The sequence below is a fragment of the Oncorhynchus masou genome, chromosome 6 (assembly GCF_036934945.1).
Source record: "Oncorhynchus masou masou isolate Uvic2021 chromosome 6, UVic_Omas_1.1, whole genome shotgun sequence".
NCBI lineage: Eukaryota > Metazoa > Chordata > Actinopteri > Salmoniformes > Salmonidae > Oncorhynchus > Oncorhynchus masou.
The window spans coordinates 30267352-30289786 of record NC_088217.1 but is presented as its reverse complement, the minus strand read 5'-3'; the positions used below and the strand labels follow the sequence as shown (position 1 = coordinate 30289786).

General features: G+C 42.1%; 1 protein-coding gene across 1 annotated transcript in view; it reads right to left on the bottom strand.

The window, feature by feature from the left end:
* The window catches only part of LOC135541877 (inositol 1,4,5-trisphosphate receptor type 1-like), a 187051-nt gene that overhangs the window by 116677 nt on the left and 47939 nt on the right, over window positions 1-22435 (bottom strand). Inside the window, exons 19-34 of the mRNA XM_064968332.1 lie at window positions 19989-20183; window positions 19341-19592; window positions 18946-19087; window positions 18703-18856; window positions 18111-18301; window positions 17737-17869; window positions 17596-17650; window positions 17305-17470; window positions 15342-15512; window positions 14525-14605; window positions 14263-14400; window positions 14059-14184; window positions 13229-13429; window positions 12720-12971; window positions 12194-12319; window positions 11814-11942 (exon numbers count right to left, since the gene is read on the bottom strand). Coding sequence (XP_064824404.1) covers window positions 11814-11942; window positions 12194-12319; window positions 12720-12971; window positions 13229-13429; window positions 14059-14184; window positions 14263-14400; window positions 14525-14605; window positions 15342-15512; window positions 17305-17470; window positions 17596-17650; window positions 17737-17869; window positions 18111-18301; window positions 18703-18856; window positions 18946-19087; window positions 19341-19592; window positions 19989-20183 — 2512 coding nt within the window. The remainder of the gene's footprint in view (window positions 1-11813; window positions 11943-12193; window positions 12320-12719; window positions 12972-13228; window positions 13430-14058; window positions 14185-14262; window positions 14401-14524; window positions 14606-15341; window positions 15513-17304; window positions 17471-17595; window positions 17651-17736; window positions 17870-18110; window positions 18302-18702; window positions 18857-18945; window positions 19088-19340; window positions 19593-19988; window positions 20184-22435) is intronic.

Genomic DNA, 22435 nt, shown 5'->3' with positions numbered 1-22435 from the left:
TTGTGAACAGAGTGCCCCATCGTGGCGGTAGAGTTATGGTATGGGCAAGCATATGCTACAGACAATGAACAAAATATAATTTTGTCAATGGCAATTTGAATGCACAGAGATACCATGATCCTGGGGCCCATTGTTGTGCCATTCATTTGCCGCCATCACCTCATGTTTTAGCATGGTAATGCACACCATCATGTCGCAAGATCTATACACAATTCCTGGAAGCTGAAAATGTCCCAGTTCTTCCATGGCCTGCATACTCAGACAGATCACCCATTGAGCATGTTCAGGATGCTCAGGATCAATGTGTACGACAGGGTGTTCCAGTTCCCGCCAATATCCAGCAACTTCGCACAGCCATTGAAGTGGAGCGGGACAATATTCCACAGGCCACAATCACACCAGATACTGACTGGTTTTCTGATCCATGCTCCTACCTTTTATCTGTTACCAACAGATGCATATCTGTATTCCCAGTAATGTGAAATCCATAGATTTGGGCCAAATTCATTTATTTCAATTGACTTATTTCCTTATATCAACAGTAACTCAGTAAAATATTTGAAATTGTTACATGTTGCATTTACATTTTTGTTCAGTGTAGATAATACTATAAGGTCTATAGAACTATGCTATTGTATACCTAACAGGAATGTTTCCAACTCACACTTAATATCAAGTCTCCACCATTACAAATCAAATGTACACCTAACTAGAGGCCGACCGATTAAATCGGTATGGCCGATTAATTAGGGCCGATTTCAAGTTTTTATAACAATCGGAAATCTGTATTTTTGGGTGACGATTTGCCGATTTTTAATTTAAATTTATTTTTTTACACCTTTATTTAATCTTTATTTAAGTAAGTCAGTTAAGAACACATTCTTATTTTCAATGACGGCCTAGGAACAGTGGGTTAACTGCATCGTTCAGGGGCAGAAAGACAGATTTTCACCTCGTCAGCTCGGGGGATCCAATCTTGCAACCTTACAGTTAAATATTGCAACGCAATAGCGACCTGCCTCTCTCTCGTTGCACTCCACAAGTAGACTGCCTGTTACACAAATGCAGTAAGCCAAGGTAAGTTGCTAGCTAGCATTAAACTTATGTTATAAAAAACAATCAATCATAATCACTAGTTAACTACACATGGTTGATGATATTACTAGATATTATCTAGCGTGTCCTGAGTTGCATATAATCTGACTGAGCATACAAGTATCAAAGTATCTGGCGAGTAAACATTCTTTCAAACAGTACTTTCGTGCATTTTGCCAGCAGCTCTTCGTTGTGCGTCAAGCATTGCGCTGTTTATGACTTCAAACCTATCAACTCCCGAGATGAGGCTGGTGTGACCAAAGTGAAATGGCTGGCTAGTTAGCGCGCGCTAATAGCGTTTCAAACTTCACTCGCTCTGAGCCATGGGGTGGTTGTTTCACTTGCTCTGCATGGGTAACGCTGCTTCGATGTAGTGGCTGTTGTCGTTGTGTTGCTGGTTCGAGCCCAAGGAGGAGCGAGGAGAGGGACGGAAGCTATACTGTTACACTGGCAATACTAAAGTGCCTATAAGAGCATCCAATAGTCAAAGGTTAATGAAATACAAATGGTATAGAGGGAAATAGTCCTATAATAACTACAACCTAAAACTTCTTACCTGGGAATATTGAAGACTCATGTTAAAAGGAACCACCAGCTTTCATATGTTCTCGTGTTCTGAGCAAGGAACTGAAACGTTAGCTTTCTTACATAGCACATATTGCACTTTTACGTTCTTCTCCAACACTTTGTTTTTGCATTATTTAAACCAAATTGAACATGTTTCATTATCTACTTGAGGCTAAATTGATTTTATTGATGTATTATATTAAGTTAAAATAAGTGTTAAATCAGTATTGTTGTAATTGTCATTATTACAAATAAAACATTTAAAATCGTCCGATTAATCAGTATCAGCTTTTTTGGTCCTCCAATAATCGGTATCGGTGTTGAAAAATCATAATCGGTCGACCTCTACACCTAACCCTGTGAAACAACATGATGGCACAATGGGAAATCTGCCTCAGATTCTGCTGCATCCTCACAACCTGTTACCTTACACAACAAACCCCTCCCCCTTCTGACTGTGTTAGGGTAGAGGGGGAAGGGTGATAACACCTGTAACCAGGCCAGCAGGGTGGAGGTGAAGAATCAAACTGCTGGGTTTAGGGGCAGTTAGCTTTCCCATGTGAAACACCAACATCACACCGTCATATTGGCCCAGCCCACCCAAACTCCTGTGTGACACCACCGTGACAACACCCTGTGTTGAACATGACTAAACAAAAATAGTTTGTATTCAGACAAAAATTGGAGAGGAAACATTGCATTTGTGCTAAGGTTGTCTAACCCTACCAACACCAGCTGAGGTAATGGGATGGAAAAGCACATGCATCTGCATACTCACGCACAAAACATCAGCACCCAGATGTGTGTGGTCCCCATTCCAATAAATGTAAATAAAATACCTCTATCATTTTCCCCAAAAGTGAGGCCTGCAGCAGAGGATGAAATCAGTCAGAAAATAAAATAATTGTCAGTGACAATATTCAGGACAAGCCACTTGATAACCTAGTATCTCACCTCTCTTACAGTCTCTACGCCAGGGATTATCAAGTAGATTAAGACGCGGGATGATTTTTTTTCTTGAGCGGATGGTCAGGGGGCCGGAACATAATTACAAATATTTTGTTGACTGCAAATTGACAGTAAAAAGCCCAAACAGATATAATATTTGACTAAAACATAATCACATTACATTTGTATATGATCACATTGTGCGTGGGAATACTTTGGAACAGATTATCAAAATCACTTTCAGCTGATTTTGCTGGTGTCTTTATAGTATTCTGTCCAACAATAAAAAAATAAAAAAATAAAAAATAATTGTTCAGAAAACTTGGGGGGCCAAATAAAATCACCCGTGGGCCAAATTTGGCCAGGAGGCAACCAGTTGGGGAACCTTGCTCTACACACTGGTGCAGATGCCCATAATAATCAACTCTTACCCTACGGGGTCCGGAGCCTGCTGCTACATGACAATTAATTGCACCCACCTGGTGTCACAGGTCTAAATCAGTGCATGATTAAAAGGGAACAATGGAAGAAAAATGCAATGGAACTGCCTTCATGGTCCAGAGTTCAGTTTGAGGGGTCTAGAAGGTTTAATGTCTTCTATTCTAGGAATTGAAGAGTGAGCCGTTTACCAAGAAGTACACGAATGGACATTGAACACAAAGATCAAGAATTACTGCATGATGTTTACCAAGGATATGACTGTACAACAGGTAAACGGCATGATAATCATTACAGACGGTCACAGCAAGAGGCTACAGCCCTCTAAGGCTAGGATGATGACTAACTCCATGTTCCAGGATGAAAGACAGAAATGGCAAACGAGGTTGAAGGAACTGAGGGAAGGAGGTGTGTACTGGCGTTCTCTGACAGTACGTCACTCTGTTCAGAGAAGGGGTGCATTTTAAAACCGTATTGCTCGGACACACACACACACACACACACACACACACACACACACACACACACACACACACTTGTCCAGATTTCTGTGATTCACCATCTACATTTTCAGAAATTGGTAGGAATCACTTAAGAGCCTATAGCTTAAACCCATTTGAATTCAATCACTTTTTGACAGCATCCCTTTTTTGATTTACACAAAACTTTCTATACATGTTTGCCCACAGAAAATATTTATTTTTAGACCTGAATTCAGGATGCATCCGGCCGTGATTGGGAGTCCCCTGCATCACATCCAGCCGTGATAGTAGTCCGGGGTAGGCCGTCATTGTAAATAAGAATTAGTTCTTAACTGACTTGCATAGTGATATATATATATATATATATATATATATATATATATATATATATATATATGCCTTGTGAAACAGGCAGTGCCTGCAAAAGTATTCGGCAAACAAACAGTGCCTTGCAAAAGTATTCGGCCCCCTTGAACTTTGCGACCCTTTGTCACATTTCAGTCTTCAAACATAGAGATATAAAACTGTAGTTTTTTGTGAAGAATCAACAACAAGTGGGACACAATGATGAAGTGGAACGACATTTATTGGATATTTCAAACTTTTTTAACAAATCAAAAACTGAAAAATTGGGCGTGCAAAATTATTCAGCCCCCTTAAGTTAATACTTTGTAGCGCCACCTTTTGCTGCGATTACAGCTGTAAGTCGCTTGGGGTATGTCTCTATCAGTTTTGCACATCGAGAGACTGAAATTCTCGATTGGATTCAGGTCTGGACTTTGACTTGGCCATTCTAACACCTGGATATGTTTATTTTTGAACCATTCCATTGTAGATTTTGCTTTATGTTTTGGATCATTGTCTTGTTGGAAGACAAATCTCCGTCCCAGTCTCAGGTCTTTTGCAGACTCCATCAGGTTTTCTTCCAGAATGGTCCTGTATTTGGCTCCATCCATCTTCCCATCAATTTTAACCATCTTCCCTGTCCCTGCTGAAGAAAAGCAGGCCCAAACCATGATGCTGCCACCACCATGTTTGACAGTGGGGATGGTGTGGGCAGGGTGATGAGCTATGTTGCTTTTACGCCAAACATAACGTTTTGCATTGTTGCCAAAAAGTTCAATTTTGGTTTCATCTGACCAGAGCACCTTCTTCCACATGTTTGGTGTGTCTCCCAGGTGGCTTGTGGCAAACTTTAAACAACACTTTTTATGGATATCTTTAAGAAATGGCTTTCTTCTTGCCACTCTTCCATAAAGGACAGATTTGTGCAATATACGACTGATTGTTGTCCTATGGACAGAGTCTCCCACCTCAGCTGTAGATCTCTGCAGTTCATCCAGAGTGATCATGGGCCTCTTGGCTGCATCTCTGATCAGTCTTCTCCTTGTATGAGCTGAAAGTTTAGAGGGACGGCCAGGTCTTGGTAGATTTGCAGTGGTCTGATACTCCTTCCATTTCAATATTATCGCTTGCACAGTGCTCCTTGGGATGTTTAAAGCTTGGGAAATTTAAACTTTAATCTTCTTCACAACAGTATCTCGGACCTGCCTGGTGTGTTCCTTGTTCTTCATGATGCTCTCTGCGCTTTTAACGGACCTCTGAGACTATCACAGTGCAGGTGCATTTATACGGAGACTTGATTACACACAGGTGGATTGTATTCATCATCATTAGTCATTTAGGTCAACATTGGATCATTCAGAGATCCTCACTGAACTTCTGGAGAGAGTTTGCTGCACTGAAAGTAAAGGGGCTGAATAATTTTGCACGTCTAATTTTTCAGTTTTTGATTTGTTAAAAAAGTTTGAAATATCCAATAAATGTCGTTCCACTTCATGATTGTGTTCCACTTGTTGTTGATTCTTCACAAAAAAATACAATTTTATATCTTTGTGTTTGAAGCCTGAAATGTGGCAAAAGGTCGCAAAGTTCAAAGGGGCCGAATACTTTCGCAAGGCACTGTATATATCTATATATATATATAAATAAAATAAATATATATAAATAAATAAATATATATAAATATAAATATGTATATATAAATATTATATATATATATATGTATTTATTTATAAATATATTTATTTAAATAAATAAATAAAAATATATATTTATTTATTTAAATAAATATATATATATATAAATAAATATATATATAAAAAATAAAAGTTATCAAAGTTGACCCATTATGCATACCACGAGACATTCATGTCTTCATCACTGGAAAAGATAAACCATTGAGTGTGATATAATTTAAAAGCGTACAGTGTTGTACTTGAAACTTGAAAATAATATTTTGTAATATGTATTTATTTTTAAACCTTTAATGTCAATTATCTAAAAATGCATAAACTCAGATGTAATTTTTAAAAATCATATTTGCATATATAGCTTAGACCCTATTTCACATCATCTGAGGTTTTTGTGTTGTGCCCGCCAACGCTTGAGATACAACATGCTCTTAAATACAGGGTGGGTGTCATTTCTATCATAGAAATAGAATTCATAGAATGGACCTATCCCTTCATACTACTGCAAATTAGCTGGTACACCATTGATATGTACAGTACATTCAGAAAGTATTCAGACCTCCTGACTCATTTCTCATCAATATATACACAATAGCCAATAATCACAAATTGAAAACAAGTTTAGACATTTTTGCAATGTATTAAAAATAAAAAACAGGAATACATTTACATACGAATTCAGACCCTTTGCTATGAGACTTGAAATTGAGCTCCGGTGTATCTGGTTTCCATTGATCATCCTTGAGATGTTTCTACAACTTGATTGGAGTCCACCTGTGGTAAATTCAATTGACTGGACTAGATTTGGAAAGGAACACACCTGTCTATATAAGGTCCCACAGTTGACAGTGCATGTCAGAGCAAAAACCAAGCTATGAGGTCAAAAGAACTGTCCGTAGAGCTACAAAACATGATTGTGTAGAAGCACAGATCTGGGGAAGGGTACCAACACATTTATGCAGTATTGAAGGTCCCCTAGAACACAGTGGCCTCTATCATTCTTAAATGGAAGTCTGGAACCACCAAGACTCTTCCAAGAGCTGGCCGCCCGACCAAACTAAGCAATCGGGGGAGAAGGGCATTGTTCAGGGAGGTGACCAAGAACCTGATGGTCACGCTGACAGAGCTCCAGAGTTCCTCTGTGGAGATGGGAGAACCTTCTCGAAGGACAACCATCTCTGCAGCACTCTACCAATCAGGCCTTTATGGTAGATTGGCCAGAGAGAAGACACTACTCTGTAAAAGGCACATGACATCGAACTTGGAGTTTGCCAAAAGTCACCTAAAGGTCTCTGGGACCATAAGAAATAACATTCTCTGGTCTAATGAAACCAAGACTGAACTCTTTGGCCTGAATGCCATGCGTCACGTCTGGAGAAAACCTGGCACCATCCCTATGGCGAGGCATGGTGGTGGCAGTATCATGCTGCAGGGATGTTTTTCAGCAGCAGGGACTGGGAGACTGGTCAGGATCGAGGGAAAGATGAACGGAGCAAAGTATAGAGATCCTTGATGAAAACCTGCTCAGGACCTCAGACTGGGGCGAAGGTTCACCTTCCAACAGGATAACTACCCTAAGGACACAGTGAAGACAACGCAGGAGTGGCTTAGGGACAAGTCTCTGAATGTTCTTGAGTGGCCCAGCCAGAGCCCAGACTTGAACCCGACCGAACATCTCTGGAGATATCTGAGAATAGCTGTGCAGCGATGCTCCCCATCCAACCTGACATAGCTTGAGAGGATCTGCAGAGAAGAATGAGAGAAACTCCCAAAATACAGGTGTGCCAAGCTTGTAGAGTCATACCCAAGAAGACTCGAGGCTGTAATCACTGCTAAATGTGCTTCAACAAAGTACTGAGTAAAGGGTCTGAATACTTATGTAAATGTGATATTTAAGGAATTTGTTTTGCTAAAATTAATAAAAAACCTGTTTTTGCTTTGTTATGATGGGGTATAGTGTGTAGATTGATGAGGGGGGAAAACAATTTAATCAATCAATTATAGAATAAGGCTGTAATGTAACAAAATGTGGAAAAAGTCAAGGGGTCGGAATACTTTCCGAATACACTGTAAATTTAATTGACATTTTTACCTCCATAAAGATGACCACCGGTCCACCCACCATCAAATGTCAACTTGAATGGTCATGTCTATTCTATGATCTATATTTCAATAGGTTTTCTATGGAGGATTAACAGTATAATTTAAAACCGATAATCTCATTCAATCAAATCAAATCTAATTTGTCACATGTGCCGAATACAACAGGTGTAGTAGACCTTAGAGTGAAATGCTTACTTACAAGCCCTTAACTAACAATGTTTTAAGAAGTTCAGATAAAAAAAAAATTAAATGTTAAGAAAAAAATTGATAAGTAAAAAACGGAAAATAAAAGTAACAAATAAGCAGGAGTAAAATAACAAGTGACACTATATAGGGTGAACTTGAACAGAGTCAGTGTGCGGGGGTACTAGTTAGTCAAGGTAATATGTACATGTATCATGCATGTACTTGAATGTACATGATGTACTGATGAAAATATGGCGCAGTAGAACATGGCTGACGTTTTATATTCTACCAACCAATTGCTCTATTTTTGTTATTTTTTTTGCGTTTTGTGTAACTTATTTTGTACATAATGTTGCTGCTACCGTCTCTTATGACCGAAAATAACTTCTGGAATTCAGAACAGCGATTACTCACGCAGACCGGAAGAAACTTTTTCCTTTAATGAGACGGACGAGAAGGACATACTGCTTTCACTGGAACAGGCCAAGATCCTCGTAATTTGCAAGAAGAAAAGAGGCAGGAAAAGGGGCCGCAGATCGGGCTGCCTTCTGAGAATCCGTAGGCGAGCGAGTAAACTCCCACCGCCATCCGTTCTTCTTGCTAACGTGCAATCATTGGAAAATAAAATGGATAACCTAAAATTAAGATTATCCTACGAACGGGACACTAAAAATTGTAATATCTTATGTTTCACCGAAACGTGGCTGGTGTTGGGATTTTCCATGCACCGGCAGAACAGAGAAGCTATATCTGGTAAGACGAGGGTTGGGGGTGTGTGTCTATTTGTCAATAACAGCTGGTGCGCGATGTCTAATATTAAAGAAATCTCGAGGTATTGCTCACCTGAAGTACAGTACCTTATGATAAGCTGTAGACCACACTATCTCCCAAGAGATCATCAACATTATTCGTAGCCGTCTATTTACCACCACAGAACGAAGCTGTCAATAAGACCGCTCTCAACCAAAGGCCATAAGCAAAGAAAAAAATACTCACCCAGAAGCGGCGCTCTTAGTGGCCAGGGACTTTAATGCAGGCAAACTTAAATCAATTTTACCAAATTTTTAACCGCATGTCACGTGCAACAAGAGGAAAGAAAAATTCTAGACCACCTTTAGTCCACACAAAGAGATGCATACAAAGCTCTCCCCCGCCCTCCATTTGGCAAATCTGACCATAATTCAATCCTCCTGATTCCTGCTTACAAGCAAATAACGCTCTCGGTAGCCGATGTGAACAAAACCTTTAAACAGGTCAACATTCACAAAGCCACTGGGCCAGACAGATTACCAGGACGTGTATTTAAAGAATGGGTGGACCAACTGTTAAGTGTCTCAATGACATTTTCAACCTCTCCCTGACCGTGTCTGTAATATCTACGTTTCAAGCAGACCACCATAGTCCCTGTGACCAAGGAAACTAAGGTAACCTGCCTAAATGATTACCGCCCCGTAGCACTCACATCGGTAGCCATTAAGTGCTTTGAAAGGCTGGTCATGGCTCACATCAACAGCATCCACCCGGACACCTTAGACCCATTCTAATTCGCATACCGTCCCAACAGATCCACAGATGACTCAATCTCAATCGCACTCCACACTGCCCTTTCCCACCTGGACAAAAGGAACACCTATGTGAGAATGCTGTTCATTGACTACAGCTCAGTGTTCAACACCATAGTGCCCACGGAGCTCATCACTAAGCTAAGGACCATGGGACTAAACACCTCCCTCTGGAACTGGATCCTGGACTTCCTGACGGGCCACCCCCAGGTGGCAAGAGTAGGCAACAACACGTCTGCCATGCTGACCCTTAACACTGGGGGCCTTAGTCCCCTCCTATACTCCTTGTTTACCCACGACTGCATGGCCAAACATGATTCCAACACTATCATTAAGTTTGCTGACGACACAACAGTGGTAGGACTGATCACCGACAATGATGAGATGGCCTATAGGGTGGAGGTCAGAAAACTGGCAGTGTGGTGCCAGGACAACAACCTCTCCCTCAATGTGAGCAAGAAAAGGAGCTGATCGTGGACTACAGGAAAGGGAGGGCTGAACAGGCCCCCAATAACATCGACAGGGCTCTGTGTGTGGAGTAAAGGTGGTCTAGAGTTCCCCCCCCCCTCGGGTTGCACATTTAACATGCTGGTAAAGATTAGGTAGAATGGATTTGAGTTTTCCTGTTTGCTTATGGCCGTATACAGCTCATTGAGTGCGGTCTTAGTGCCAGCATCAGTCTGTGGTGGTATATAGACGGCTACAAAAAATATAGATGTAAACTCTCTTGGTAAATAGTGTGGTCTACAGCTTATCATGAGATATTCTACCTCAGGCGAGCAAAACAGAGACTTCCTTAGATTTCGTGCACCAGCTGTTGTTTACAAATATACATAGACCCACGCCCCTTGTCTTACCAGAAGCTGCTGTTCTATCCTGCCGAAAAAGCTTAAAACCCGCCAGGTGTATTTTAATCATGTTCGACCATGACTCGGTGAAACATAAGATATTACAGTTTTAATGTCCTGTTGGTAGGATATACATGCTCGTAGTTCGTCTATTTTATTATCGATTGATTGTACGTTGACTAATAGGACCGATGGTAAAGGTAGATTACCCTCTTGGCGACGGATCCTTACAAGGCACCCGGACTGTCGTCCACGATATCTCCGGCTTTTCCTCCTGCGATTGACAGGGATGAGGGCCCTGTTGGGCTTCCCGAAGTAAATCCTTCCTGTCCGACTCATTGAACAATTCTTCCAGTGTGGGGTGAGTAATCGCTGCCCTGATGTCAAGAAGCTCTTTTCGGTCATAAGACACGGTGGCAGAAACATTATGTACAAAATAACGCGAAAAAACATGCACAATAGCAAAATTGGATACAGGATCGTAAAACGGCAGCCATCTCCATCGGCGCCATTATTATTGCCATTATCATCGCCATTATTATCGCCATTTTCAAGTCAACATTCTTTGGTGTGTTATTCCCATGTTAGTACATTTATCATCCAAAACATGACACCCACCCTGTATTCAAGAGCATGTTGTGTCTCAACAACATATGTGTATATAAAAATAAAATAAAAATCAGAGTTAACGCTTTTAGATAATTGATGTTAAAGGTTAAAAAGTCAATTTTCTATTAAAAAACATGTTTTTCAAGAAATTATAAAATAGTTTGACTAACCCTGTTAGTAAGCTTTTAAATAATATCCATCTCAACTGTTGATCTTTTCCAGTGAAGAACACATGGCTGTCTCATGGTATGGTGGGGTATGCTAAATGGGTCAACTTTGAGCACCTTTATCTATTGAATGTTTTGGCATTAAGGTTCAAAAATACACTTTCTGAGCACTTCTACAATGGTCAAATATGTATGGATGGCTCTGTTCAAAATCAAAGGAGGTGCTGTCAAAAAATGATTGAATTGAAATGGATTCACCATATAGGTTGGTAGGTGGAGAAGGGAGTGGGGTGAAACCATTAGGTTATGTCTATGGAGGGAGGGCACATACTGTATGCATATGTGGTTAAATGTACATTTGGTGACTATTAGTATATCTATCCATATTTACAAACATGGTCCTGGTCACCTACACTATATAATAAAGTGATGAAAGAGAGGGATGGGGCTGGGGGTTAAAGGTAACAATAGCTAGTTGTGGGAGGGGCTATGTGAGGAGAGAGACAGGTGCCTCTTGGGAGCTGGGAGCTACACTATCTACAGAGAAATTTTTGGTAATTATTAAACCTTCAACCATGACATTAGCACGGTCTTACTCCGAGGCAAGCCAAACCAAGCTTTACTGAGCCGGCCTGGTTACACATCCACCACTGTCCTTTTCAGGACGGTTTCAACAATGTGAAAAGAAAATATCTGATCCAACACAGTTTGGTTTCGGTCGACACAATCATGTAAAATGGATAACAGTGGTTAGTTGTTGGTTGCTAGTGGTTACCTGCAGGCTGGTGGACTGGTCGGAGAAGGGTGAGCTGAAGAAGGTGGTCACGATGCCCATGACTGTCTCGGTCACGTAGCTCTCCAGGACCGTGTCGGCGTGTTTGCGGTCACTCGTGTTGTTGCACACCTGCAGAAGACACAAGGTCAAGAAGGTTTCACCTGTAGTTGTACTGCCCTTATAACATGTATATTGTCTGAATACTGAAATGAATGCAGGGATACGTACAGTATAGTATATTACAGGAGGATAAACTGTGTTATGCTAATAATTATACTATTGTGCTCCAATGATGCCTTGTAAATGAGTTTAATTGAAACCCTGACCCACACTAATCAGTTATTCAGACATAGAACTATTGTGCAAGTGTTGTCCCTCACCCTGCAGATGTCCACCAGGAAGTTCTCAAAGAGCTTCCACATGTGGTTGCTGGTGTAGATCTCCTTCATCTCCACCTCTGTGTCCACATAGCAGTGGTTCAGGAAGTTGATGTAGGCTATCTTCACCTGGAAAGGACAGGATTAAATACCATTATTACACCCTGTCTATGCCCCTAGGAGTTGTTTTACAATGATGATGAATGCATCTTGATTGTAGCTTTGGCCTGGGCTGGAGTACAGTAGCATGATGTTAGTTGACATGGTTATACTGGGTTTGTTCCCATAGAATGAGGCTCAAAACTGTCTAACACAGAGAAGATGACAAGCTAGTGGACAATTAGTTGTCCACAAGAGTGAAACGGGGACGAGGGCATACAGGCCTTTGTGGGGACGGTTAGTTGATAATTGGTACTGTTGGCTTGTGATGTCTTGGAGACCCATAGCCCTCTGCTCTAGACCTTCAAGTCTAACCCTAATCCCCACCCTTGTCTCTCTGCATCTTCCATCCTGCATCTCCTCAACTCACCTCAGGAATACAGTCCTCGTGGGTGACCACCCTCACTATGTCATCCAGAGGCAGCAGAGAGTTACATTTGATCTCAGTGTAGACATTCTTTCCCTCAGTGCAGACAGCCAGCAGCTCTACCAGGTGAATGTGGTACATCAGAGGACTGTTCTGATCCATACGGTCCCGCTCTGACCGCATCATCGTCACCAGGGTCTGGAAGGATGCACGGTCGTTGTAGAACACCAGCACATCCTCACCAGCATTCACCAGCTATGGAGAAGAGAGGGACAGAAAATAAAGAAAAATAAGAGTCAAGGGAGTGTACAGGGTAGGTTGGAAAGGGATGGTCAAATATGTCCGAATAGGATTTGTTGGGGATGGACTTGAGTTGCATATAATTTGGTATTAAGGTATCAAGTTGTAGAAATAGACAACTCTTTTAGAATGACAAATTAACTGTCTTGAAAAGAGTCAACTAGACTGAAAGTTGACAAATACACATGCTGAGGTTATTACTGAAAAAAGACCTCAGCCATGACGATGTCTTGACACTTCTTAATGAACTTGCTCTCGGCCTTGACGATGGTCTGCAGGAACTTGAGGTATTGGACGTTGCGGCCATGCGTCTCGATGCAGTGGACAAAGTGCTGCACCACTCGCTCATTGATCTCACTGCACAGCTGGAAGTTATTCATGAAGATATGCTGCATGGTGACTGCCTCAAGGATCTAAAGGGGGGAAGAGAGAGAACAGGGGAAGAGGGAGGAGAGGGGGAGGGAGAGAGAGCAAAAGAGGGAGGGAGACACAGAAGAGACAGAGAGAAGAATGAGAGAGACATTTCCCTCAGATTACACAGATCCACAAAGAATTCAAAAACAAATCCAATTTTGAAAAACTCCCATATCTACTGGGTGAAATTCCACAGTGTGCCATCACAGCAGCAAGATTTGTGACCTGTTGCCACGAGAAAAGGGCAACCAGTGAAGAACACACACCATAGTAAATAAAACCCATATCTATGCTTGTTTATTTTATCTTGTGTCCTTTACCATTTGTACATTGTTAAAACACTATAAATAATATGACATTTGTAATGTCTTTATTGTTTTGAAACTTCTGTATGTGTGATGTTTACTGTTAATTTGTATTGTTTATTTCACTTTATATATTCACTTTATATATTATCTACCTCACTTGCTTTGGCAATGTTAACACATGTTTCCCATGCCAATAAAGCCCTTGAATTGAATTGAATTGAGAAAGAGTAGAAGAGATGGTTAGAGTAAGACAGTGTTAATGTCATGGTAAGAGTAAGAACAGTGGTGAGGTCATGGTGGGTCAGTGTAGTCTGTCTCACCCCAGGGTTGAGGAACAGGTTGATGTGTTTGTGAAGCAGGGCCTGGTTCTGCTGGTTCCCTGCACAGAAGTTCTGCAGGAACTGGTGGGCCAGTTTCATGATCTCCTGCATACGCACATCCTCCCCCTGGAGACAACACCGACGATGAAAGGATGGAGAGCACAAAAACACACCTCTACAAACGCGCCCACACAAACACAGTACCTTCTCATAGGGGATCTGCAGTAACTCCAGCACCACGGTGTGGGCCCCCATGTTCCTGAGGAGTCTCTGCTGCTGCTTCTTACTCTTCCTGCCGGACAGACTCTCCTGAACACACAACCTGCTGAGACGCAGCAGAATCTACACACACACACAACATGTGTAGACAAAGGGGTTCACTATGTTGCCCATAGCTCTATCTGTCCCAGATACCTATATGATAATACAGTATAATGAAAAGTTAAAAAGACTGCTTAGACTTCACCTCCTTCACCACTCTGTAGTTGTAGCTGCTGGTGCTCTCTGGTTTCTTTGGTTTGTCTGAGCCACTTGAGTTGGAGTCACCCTAAAGAACAAGACCATTAGCCAATGCATTTCTCCCAAAGGATAGCTAGCAGGCTAACACCAACGCTCTATTGCCATAGTTTAACACACAGAGCTAAGCACTAGGTGGCTAACTCCTGTTCTGTGGATGCATACTAACATACCTTCTTGGACTACTACCGTACCTCCTTGGACTACTACCGTACCTCCTTGGACTACTACTCCTTGGACTACTACCGACTACTACCTCCTTGGACTACTACCGTGGACTACTTCTTGGACTACTACCGTACCTTCTTGGACTACTACCGTACCTTCTTGGACTACTACCGTGGACTACTTCTTGGATTACTACCGTACGTCTTGGACTACTACCGACTACTACCGTACCTTCTTGGACTACTACCGTACCTTCTTGGACTACTACCGTACCTTCTTGGACTACTACCGTACCTTCTTGGACTACTACCGTACCTTCTTGGACTACTACCGTACCTTCTTGGACTACTACCGTACCTTCTTGGACTACTACCGTACCTTCTTGGACTACTTCTTGGACTACTACCGTACCTTCTTGGACTACTACCGTACCTTCTTGGACTACTACCGTACCTTAATAAACTATTTGAGTCCTGCATGTTGCTCAAAGCCTAAGATTTTCACTGTACCCTGCAATCACACCTGCAACCCTGTACATGTGCCTATCAAACACTCTGAATCTGAATCGACTACTGTACCTTCTCGGACTACTACCGTACCTTCTTGTGTTGAGACTCGGCAGAGTGTTCCCCAGTGTCCATGCCCTCGTCTGGCCCCAGTCTCTTGTAGACCCACAGCTCAGACTTCTCCACAATGGAGCGTAGCTGGTCCAGGTCTGACTTGATCTGTTTGTAGTTCTCCACATCCTGACTGGTCACCAGCAACTGGACCTGGAGGCATGGGCAACCCACCGGTAGGACACCAGTATGGAGGACACCAGATTTTGGATGGTTGCATGGTGTTTATGATTAGAAACGAACAAGAGTTTTACCTGGTCATGTGACTGGACTAGGATCAACTCTGGGCCCTAGTTGGAGTGTATATCTACAGGTTTTCCTGGTCAAGTCATGAAGTAATTTACTGGTCAAGCATGACTAAAGCCCTACCGGGTACTTATAGTCTGTTAGGATAATTGGAATTACTCTAAGAATATTAGGTAAGTGAGTAATGGGGTCATTGGTAGGCTACAGTGTAATGGTATGACTATTCTGTATGTATGACAGTATGACTAATAGGACTACATTTAACATTTTAGTCATTTAGCAGACATTCGTATTCAGAAAAACACACAATAAGTGCATAACAATATGTCCAAATAAGCAGTGGACTTAAGGTGTGGACTTGAGTCACATGACTTGGACTCGAGTCAGACTCAAGTCCCAAATATGATGACTTGCAACTCGACTTTAACACCAATGACTCATGACTTAACCTCGACTTGAGCCTTTTGACTCGAACTGACTTGATACCTTCCCCAAGCACAAATATTAAAAATGATGCTATTAAAAAAAGTTTGCAGCGCATCAACTCTTCATTTAACGGATTACAGTTCGAATCGGACAGCATCCAATCAAATTGTGCCAGCTGAGAAAAAGTTTCACGTGGCAGTGCAAGGAACATCGGCAGGTGAATTCATATGGAGCCCTTGGAAAGATGATACCCAAAATTATTATTTTCGGAAATAAAGACCACGCTGTATCAACAAAAAATGGATTGCAACTTGCAAAACAAGCAGGAAGAAAATGACAGACGGAGGCGCAACAACTTCCAACTTTTTCGACATTTGAAGCTGCACAAAGAACGGTAAGTCGTGGCTTATATAGCCGACAGCTTTATATAACTTTGCTAGTGTAGCATGTAGGCTAACGTAACGTTAAATCAATGAGCCTCCACACAGTCAGTCAGTGTGGGAACGTGATCATTTCACCCAAGATTGAGCTACAACTGGCTAGGCTGTTGGTAGCCTAAATCCTGCCTGATGTTACTGCTGTTCCTGAAACCATTAACATACGTTAGCCTACTGTAACCACACACAGAGAGGGTGTGTATGTGTGTGTGTTAAGGTTGGGTGATTGTGTACAAGCCTACATTGCACGATTGCGCCCCTGATTGCGCCCCGATCCTCGGTAGTCGATCACTATGGGGGGGTGGGTCTTTCTCATGGCTACCCATTTATTTCCATGGAAATATAAAGTTTATTTGGAAAGTAATAAATATATACATTTTTAAAAACATTCATGATTTGCATACATTTATTATACAAACTATTACTCTTATGAAATGGTATTACATTTGGTGAAGTGCACATTATGACTTGTTTAGGACCGACTTGTCGGTCTTGACTTGAGACTTGAGTGCTAAGACTTGAGACTTACTTGTGACTTGTAAAACAATGACTGTGTCCCACCTCTGCAAATTAGTATAGCTAATGGGTATGCTTTTGTGATTCATGAATCAGCTCAAAACCCTGGTCTTTCTGTTTATACAATCTACTCATGCATTTAGAATTGGCTACTTTAAATGAGATGTGGGTCATTGTTTCTATTATATTACATTAGGCGGCTGAAGGTTAGTACATTTTTTTCACTGCAGGTCAGATGCGTATGAAAAAGATCCCTGGCCCATGCATCATTACTATATACAGTATACTAGTTGTATGGTGGGTGGATAGCAGTAGAGTACCTGTTTGAAGGCCTGTAGAACCTCCTGTCTCTGGCTGAAGTGTCTGAAGAGCAGGTGGAGGGCTCGGGACACCAGCGGAGGGTAGTCATGCATGGTCAGGTGGAGCAGGACCCTCAGGAAGGTCCTACCACCATCGTCATCTAGGTCCAACGGGGTGTTCTCCTCACTGGGTGTGGGCACACAAGCACGCATATTTGAACACATTCACAAACGACAAACTGACTTGGCCATGCCAAGTATGAAAAATGAGCCAGACTAATTGTTGCAGATTTAGCGTATCACAACAGTTACCTTCCACCAAATATCCCCTCTGCCTGCTCCTCTATGTTCTCAAAGTCCAGAGCTCCTGAGAAAACAATTCAGTGACCTTAGTAACACACAAAGAGGTGTCACGCCAAGTGATGGCTGCCATAAGATGATTTCTTCTCCCACCTGGCATGTTGTTTGGTCCCTCGTGGGTTCCTGCTATAGACAGATCAGATTGGGAGTTGCTCTCATCAAACTCCCTCTTAAAGATACACAGCAGACAGGAGATCCGGTAGTCCAGTCGCACATTCAGAATGAACTGCATTGAGACGGGAGGAACATGACACATACTAAATGAGTAAGACTATTGTATAGTAGAGGGATTATATTAGGATAAGCAATGGGGGTTATGAATGAGTGGTTGGGGCTAAGGAGGGGAACCAAGTTTGGGGGAGGGACATTTGCAAAGGAGTGTATACAGTATGTCCACTGCATGTATGCATCAATAGTGATAGTGATAGTGATAGTGTGTGTGTGTGTGTGTGTGTGTGCCTTTCTACCTGTAGTATCTCTATGATCTTGAGCTTGGTGTCCATGACAAGAATGTCCTGTTTCTCCGGCTCTGTTTGTGTCTTGACCTGGTCCCCGTTGGGGGGGTTGATGGGGTTGGTGGGCAGGAAACCCCCTCCTCTCAGGACCACCTGGGTCATCAGCTCCCCCACTCCGTGGATGGAGCGCATCACGTTACTGCCTGGAAATGCACGCAGGCACACATGATTGGGCCAACCATTGGGTGTAACAGTGATAACACCAAGTAAAACTGAAATCATAACTTAAAACACAAAATATAAATATCCATTAACAAACGTCTTATAGCTTATTAGACACATTTCCACTTCCTGAACAAATACTACTTAAATAAAAAGCATACATCCTTTTCTTAGTAAAACACAAAAGTAAAAAATAAATAAATACAGTAGTCTTTCCATTAGAGAGCACAATTGTTCGGGCTTTTGTTGGTCATGGGGTGAATAATGCTCAAGGTCAGGGTTGCAAAATCCCAGAATCTCTGAGAAAAACCTGGGAACTTTAGGAATGTTTCTGGAAATTTGCAAATCTATTCAAGCCTCACTTATGTTTGATATTTCCTACCTTTAGTCTCGTCTCCTTTCTCCAGCTTGTTGATGGGGAAGATGGTGCTGACGTGGACACAGTCCAGGATGGCCAGTAGGATCTTGGTTAGCCTCAGCAGGTCACTGAAGTTGTAGAAGCCAAAGTAGATGAGATTCCTGGATAGATTCACTACCTGGGAACAGACCAAAAGAGATGGGAAGCAAGAACAAAGCTAGTGCAAATCCATGTCCTACTGAGACTCATTCTGCTATAACCAATTACCTCGAAGGTGAGTTTGTTCTTCTCCTTGTCGGAGAATGGGAAGCTCTGACACACCACGTCTCTTAGGTAGTTCTCGACAAACTCCATGGTCAGGGCAAAACGCTCCTTGATCTCATCCTTGGATGTACCGTCGTTGTCATAGCTGGGACCAAGGGATACAGGTAGGGGACAGGTGACAACTTATGACTCTGTAACTCTTACCATGTTAATGCTACTCTCACACTACACAAGACTGATACGGCTATGACATTGTATTCACTCCTTCACTCCACTTACTCCATTCCTGATGGCAAATGGACATGCTAGTCATTCCTTTCCTCAACCCTGATAGACCATTGTCCCAGCTACTAAATCCTTTCCCCAACCCTGATAGGCTGTCGGCCCCTGCCACTCACTCGTCAATGGCGATCTCAGAGGGGATCTCAGACCAGAGGCGGGCATACTTTACAGGCGTGACCTGTTCCTGGGGGTCGCGGTCCACATGCATGTGCAGCATCATTCGGCAGAAGGAAGCGCGCAGGTCGTAAGGCAGGTCCTCATCAGACATGCAGCGCAGGATCAAGTCCACGTCCAGCTGGCCAGAGATCTTATTGATGGCCAAATACTGACGATCCAGACACATCCGTGCAAACAGGTTCAGCTGGTACCTGGGAGAAAGAAGAGTAGGGACAGGGGCATCACTGCTTAGACATTTAGAGACACAGAGGCAAGGAGGGAGACAACAAACAGAAAGGTTAATGGTGCATGCTGGTTCTCTACTTCCTGGTACTTTAATAATAAATTCATATCATTAGTTTCAGAATAAATGTGGATTATGAATGATTTCATTTATATTGGACCTTTTCCAAGTACTCATAGGAACTTCTAAGGGGAGAGGGGGTGGGTACTTACCTCATCCACTCCCAATGTACAGGACCCCATTAACAAAAGCAAGGATGAAACCCACATATACACACATACTAGCATCTCGACCAACACAGAAGTTATTCATCGTCTACAGTCACAGACAGTAAAGAGGAGAAAAGGCCTGGATTGTTTCTAACCTGTAGTAGCTGACCACCTCTTGGTCCTCCTTTGCGCCCTCCTTGGCATCCTGGGCAAGTTCTCTGATGCTCTTACTTCTGATCTCCTTACTGCTGTCCTTCCAGAATAGCCACACCTCCTCCTCGTCCTCCTCAGACTCCACTGAGTTCTCTCCGATGGACGCTTCCTCAATCTCAAACCTTGACAGCACCAATCTGGGGAGGGGACAAGAAGTCATCCCTATAAGAACAGATCTAGGATCAGATTACCCTATCAGCAATAATTATCAGGGGGGAAACAACATTTGGCCAGCAGTCCAAACACTTAAAAGACAAACACTTATCCCCTCAGCCCTCAAATTAAGTGGACACTTCTGATGACGTATCATGAAGTGTGGCGAGTATACACTTGCAGGGCAAGGGGTGAGGGAGGAAGGAATGATTTTTAAATGGACCACCCTTACTCGTTCATCCCACGGTGATTACGTTTTCAGCCACAGGTAGCTTGTGGGTGCTTTATATGCGCTACAGTCAATTATGATTGCATGTCCACTTACATTAACTATATAATTATTAATATATGCCCACTGTATGATAGCTAGCAAATGAATTAGCTAACTAGAGTTAGCCTGCCTAGCTGGAACTTCTGAAGAAGGACATTTTTTTATTTCTACAATTTCCAAAAGCTAACCAAACAAAAACATAATTACTTTAACGATACGTGTTTGTGCCGTCGTGTGCATTAGTAGCACAATTTCTAACCTTTTTACTTACACTTGTATGTTGACTTCTCCATTGATGTGGTTTTTAAGTTTGGCAGACTTTTCTTAGCGGATGTACAATCGTTGCGAATTGAATTATGGGGAGTTTCAGGCCCCGGAGTGAACATAATCGTACACTCGCAAACTCAACTAAAAACGAGGACTGAGTGGCAAACTTCTTGCTTGGCTAATCATTTGGACCACCCTCAAAGATGTTGACGGGGATTCCCCCAAAGGCATAAGGCGAGGGGGTCTTATGAGTTTGAATCGCAACCCTGATTTCAAAACTTAGACAGCACCAGTCTGTGGAGGAGAGGAATAGTGCTAAGCTGTCTAGCCACAGATCTAGGTTCAGATTACCCAATCACCAATCACAACCATGACTATTCAGGGAGTGGAAACAGTATTTGATCTCAAACCTGGACAGCACCAGTCTTGTACCAGCCCTGCTCGGAAACACTGGTAAAGTAAATGTGGTCTAAATTGAAGACCAAACGCAGATTAGCTGAATCAGGTGTGTTGGAGCTGGGCTAGAACAAAAGCCTGCACACACAGCCAGTTGACCATCCTTGAGGTACATACAAACATGCTGGCGTGACGATACACACTACTAACACATTTAGGGGAAAGGGGGGACACCTAGCTAGTCAGTTGCACAACTGAATACATTCAATTGAAATGTGTCTTCCTCATTTAACTCAACCACTCTGAATCAGAGAGGTGCGGGGGGCTGCCTTAATCCCCGTCATTGGCCTCTTATAGCTCAGGAATACACTTTGGTTGAACCAAAAAGCTTCACATGGAGTTCTGAGGGAGGTAAACCTGACCCTTCATTTGTGTAGCACTGAGAACAGAACACATAGGTACAAATGAATGCAGCCATGGCACACATGGAGGAGATATTAAGTGCTTTGCAATCGTCAAGCATTTTTTTGTCTGAAAGAACAGACGTTTACTGAATGGCTACATGTTGTTCTCTACTACAGTGCCTTCAGAAAGTATTCATTTTAGAAATGATTGAAAATCTATTGAAAATGAAATAGAGAAATATCTTATTAATAAAAGTTCACACCCGAGTCAATACTTCGTAGAGCCACATTTGGCATCTTTCTGAGTAAGTCTAAAAGCTTTCCATACCTGGATTGTGCAACAGTTTCCCATTATTCTTTTCAAAATTATTCAAGCTCTATCAAATTGGTTGTTGATCATTGCTAGACAACCATTTTCAGGACTTGACATAGATTTTCAAGCAGATTTAAGTCAAAACTTGAACTCTGCCAGTCAGGAACATTCGCCGTCTTCTTGGTAAGCAACTCCCACGTAGATGTGGCCTTGTGTTTAAGGTTATTGTCCTGCTGAAAGGTGAATTCCTCTCACAGTGTCTGGTGTAAAGCAGACTGATACAGGTTTTCCTCTAGGATTTTGTCTGTGCTTAGCCCCATTCTGTTTATTTTATATCCTGAAAATCTCCCCAGTCCTTAACGATTACAAGCATACCCACAGGATGATGTAGCCACCACTATGACTGAAAATATGGAGTGGTACTCAGTAATGTGCTGTATATGATTTGAACCAAACATAACACTTTGTATTCAGGACACAAAGTAAATTGCTTTACCAATTTTTTTTGCAATATTACTTAGTGCCTTGTTGTAAACAGGAATCATGTTTTAGAATATGTTTAATTCTATACAGGCTTCCTTATTT